The following is a 3660-nucleotide window of genomic DNA, read 5'->3' as shown; positions in this document are numbered from 1 at the left end:
GAGGGAGAAATGAAACAACACTGTTTATTAGCTGACGTTAAGATTTGTAAAGGGAAGATGGCTCACCGGCGAGGAAAATGACAAGGCGCATTCGTCTTTGTGGACGCGGTCCCCGGGCTTCGGAACCCGAATTGTGGACAAAACCGACATCAAAACCTCACCAACATCCGCCATGACAAGCGAGCTAGTTTTGCCTTTCAGTGGGACACTTGCTCCTCTGAGTTTGGACCCCCAGCCTCTTAATTCCCCGGCTCGGAAGAGTGCCCGTTGTCTAGCCCGTCCTCTGGTGTCTGTGTTCGGCTGAATGAATCATGAGATGCTGCCTTGTGTTGAGAGAAGGCCGTACGAACTGTGTTGCCTGCACGCCGACGGGCTGCGCCTCGGTACCGTAATCTGTAGAGTATCTGCACCTGTCGTGATTTTGTAATGCAGTGAATTTACATCCCCATCGCATCAATCGAGAAAAAAATAGTTGGTAAAATATCATATCAGTAAAATCATTATTTTACATTAATGCGCAAATTATAATAATCTATTGATACAAGATATAATAGTATAACACTCAGGGGGCATTTTCTTCTCTGAGCAGATTACTTCAAGTACATTTTCCAGTAACATGCTTATATCTAAGTCACACTTTCAGTGCAGACCTTTACTTGTAACACAAGACTTTGTTATTAATACTCTCACTTAAGTACAGGATCTGAATACTTCCTCCACCAGAAAAGAATAGATGCAATTCCCACTGGTTCTCTTTATTTTTTAAGGATACTGTCATAGAGACTAACGTTGTGAGTTTTATGCACATCTTTATTGGGGATACTGATATTCAGTGCCAGTCCAAATTAAAGAATTATCCTTTAGGGTTTAACATTGAATTTACCATGTAAAAGAAATGTTAGAAAGATTTAGGCTAAACATAAATTATGCTTATGATTTTTGTAATTCAGATAGAGAAACTCTTTTGTCATTTTTCATTCATGTTTGTTCACTCTTATTTATTCTGGATAGATATGCAGAGTCTTATCAATTAGGAAATGGGAACTATAATGTACAGATCGATGTAATTAATCTGATGTTGTAGCCTATCTTGTGGTTAGTGAGACAGGTGTGAATACGTCCTACATTGAGTTGATCATTCTTAGTAAATTTCACATGCACAAACCTAAATAGTCTGGTTCCAAATCCTGCTTATATTGTGTTTTGTATGACTGTTGTTGGACCTCTTTGTTGTAAATAGAGTGAAAGAGATTTATTTTTCGTTCAACCTATTTATTTGTACATTTACGGTAACGTCAGTTGAACCATACCAACGTCTGCCTCTCGCGGCCACAGAGGAGAATACAACGACTCGGCAGTTGCTGAATAATATTCAGTTAAACACATCATGTTGCGTTAATTAGCTCAAAACAAGTCAATAAGTTGAATTTAACTAGATTTAAAGAAACGGAATTACTAGTCAGTGACATTAACGAGGAGCACAGTGCATACATCAAATGAAATGACAGCATTTACTCTTCTCAAACGGGAGGAAACTTTCTGGGTTAGTCTACTTCGTTCCCTAAATATTTCCATAGTCCCTCCTCCTCGTCTCCCAGCTCCGTCTCCTCCACAGAGGGCTGGTTTCTCGGACCATGGCGCAGCTCTCCGATCATTTCACTGTATACGTGGCGCTTCATTTAATTATTCCAGCATCACTTAGTGCTACTGCAGTAACTCCGGGTGGCGGCAGCGCTAATGTTTTGTCACTTCTGCCGCCGTATGATTTTTTGTATTACAGCGGGGTACGTGCATACTTTGGCGAGGAGTGGGCTAAAGCTGCGGAACAGCTGGAGAAATCCATCGTGACCAAGGAATCACTGTTCAGAGTCCGCAGGCAGTGTCACAATGACTGTGTCGCAGCAGGGAGAGAGGCGCTCTCCAAACTGGGTAAGTAATGAGGTGATAAATATACGTGTGTGTGCGTGTGTGTGAATGTGTGTGCGTGTGTGTGTGTGTGTGTGTGTGTGTGTATGCACGCGCGCCTGTTTGCACCTTTAGGGTGTAGTGATTGGGTGACCCTAGAGTCAATGGTGTGCCCGATTTACTATTATGGTCTTTTTTCAATTGGTATTTATTAGTCATTTAAATTAATTAAATTGACATTTGAATGATATAATAACAGTCAGTAATATGTTAATAAAATGTAATGCTTCACTTTCATTTCCTATGCCTGTGGTTACCAAAAGTTTTGGCTGGTGAACCCTTTCAATGAGGTCATGTTTACTTGCCACCCCTCCTCATATTATGTCCTTCACATATGTGTAAACTTAAGTTGCCCACACAGTATTTCTACAGTATTTCTGAGCTTGTTTCCTATAATGGACCATGTTAAAGTCTTCAGGAATTCATAAAACACTTGCTTAAAGTTATGACATTCATCTGTTTCCCTTCACTTTTTAGTAGCATTAGGCCTGGCAGTTAGCCAAACTAACTTCTTTGGATGAAGGATAATTACTAGTGGGGAACTAAAACACTATGAAGTCACTGGCAGCATCCCTTATTCTCAGTGTCTGAGTGTGTGGCTTAAATATGACTTTGACCTCAAGAGCAGAAGGCAAGTGCGTGGCAAAATCAGAAACAAACAGAACATATAAATATTAATTATTAGTAAAAAGTAATAAGTGACAGTCCTATAATAGTGTAATAGTTAAAAACTTGCTCCAAATCAACCAGCCACAACAGTAAAATCCTGCCTTTACATTAATGCATGAATAATAATAATATTTTGATATAGTGTTCATAGGTAATATGTACCATTTAAACTGTTATTATTATATATTAATATAGTGTGTACATTTCAAATAGAGGAAGCTCCATTATTACTCCAAATGTTGACAGTGCATAAACAGTGTTTATAATTTAGACATAATCATCCTTTGTATATATGACAGACAATGTTCAGTGGTATATTTCACCCCCAAAAATGATTCATGTTTTCTGTATTGTTAGATTCTGCGGAGGGGAGTCTGTGGGACCTCTGGGTCTTGGATTGGGTGCAGCAGAGAGCTGAGTGTTTAAGGTTCTGTGTTGGACGTTCTGTGACCCTTGCAGGGCAGCTCCCTGTTTCTTCAGACATAGAATATGAATTCAGCTCTCGCAACCCCTACAACTTCCTGCAGGTCACATACTACAAGGTAAGTTGTTCTCCAGGCAGTCATCAAGGTCTGTGGTATTCTACTAATTGGCCATTTGTCATCACTGTTGGTAGAGGTGCATGTTAGCTTATTTCAAAGTGTCATTTAGAGGCAAGAGGTTTCATGTCTGTGCTGTGATTCACTAAACCTAATTATGACTCAGGTCACAACTGTATTCTATTGCAACACTCCTGTCTTTCTATGACAACTGTCATTCAAACTCTCCCCTTCATTCACATCAGTTGGAAAAGCTGCAGAAGGCGGCGTCAGCAGCTCACACCTACTTTGTGGCCAACCCCAGTCACCTGGAGATGAGGAACAACATTGAGAAGTACAGGAGGATGGAAGGAGTGACCGAGGAGGCCTTCCAGGACAGAGAGATTGAGAATGAGAAGCACTGGGTGAGGCATAGGGGGGTGATGGATTTGAGTAGGGAATAGGGTTACACTAGGTAATCTTGTACATTGGCTGCCCTGAGTGGCCA

At 40.6% G+C, this 3660-nt stretch overlaps 1 protein-coding gene across 1 annotated transcript; it reads left to right on the top strand.

Moving 5' to 3' along the window:
• The first annotated feature begins 1377 nt into the window (after positions 1-1377).
• LOC111671540 (prolyl 3-hydroxylase 3-like) lies at positions 1378-3633 on the top strand. Its single transcript, XM_023429042.2, has 3 exons — positions 1378-1929; positions 2992-3176; positions 3419-3633. Exons 1-3 carry the CDS (start codon positions 1635-1637, stop codon positions 3614-3616), a joined length of 678 nt encoding a protein of 225 aa, XP_023284810.2. The 5' UTR covers positions 1378-1634; the 3' UTR covers positions 3617-3633.
• The last annotated feature ends 27 nt before the right edge of the window (positions 3634-3660 follow it).

Source organism: Seriola lalandi, unplaced genomic scaffold (genome assembly GCF_002814215.2).
Source record: "Seriola lalandi dorsalis isolate HSWRI2012SDOR001 ecotype SW California unplaced genomic scaffold, Sedor1 jcf7180001956303, whole genome shotgun sequence".
In the NCBI taxonomy this organism is placed as follows: Eukaryota; Metazoa; Chordata; class Actinopteri; order Carangiformes; family Carangidae; genus Seriola; species Seriola lalandi.
The sequence above is the reverse complement of the archived record's forward strand: the minus strand, read 5'-3'. Positions and strand labels throughout refer to the sequence as shown.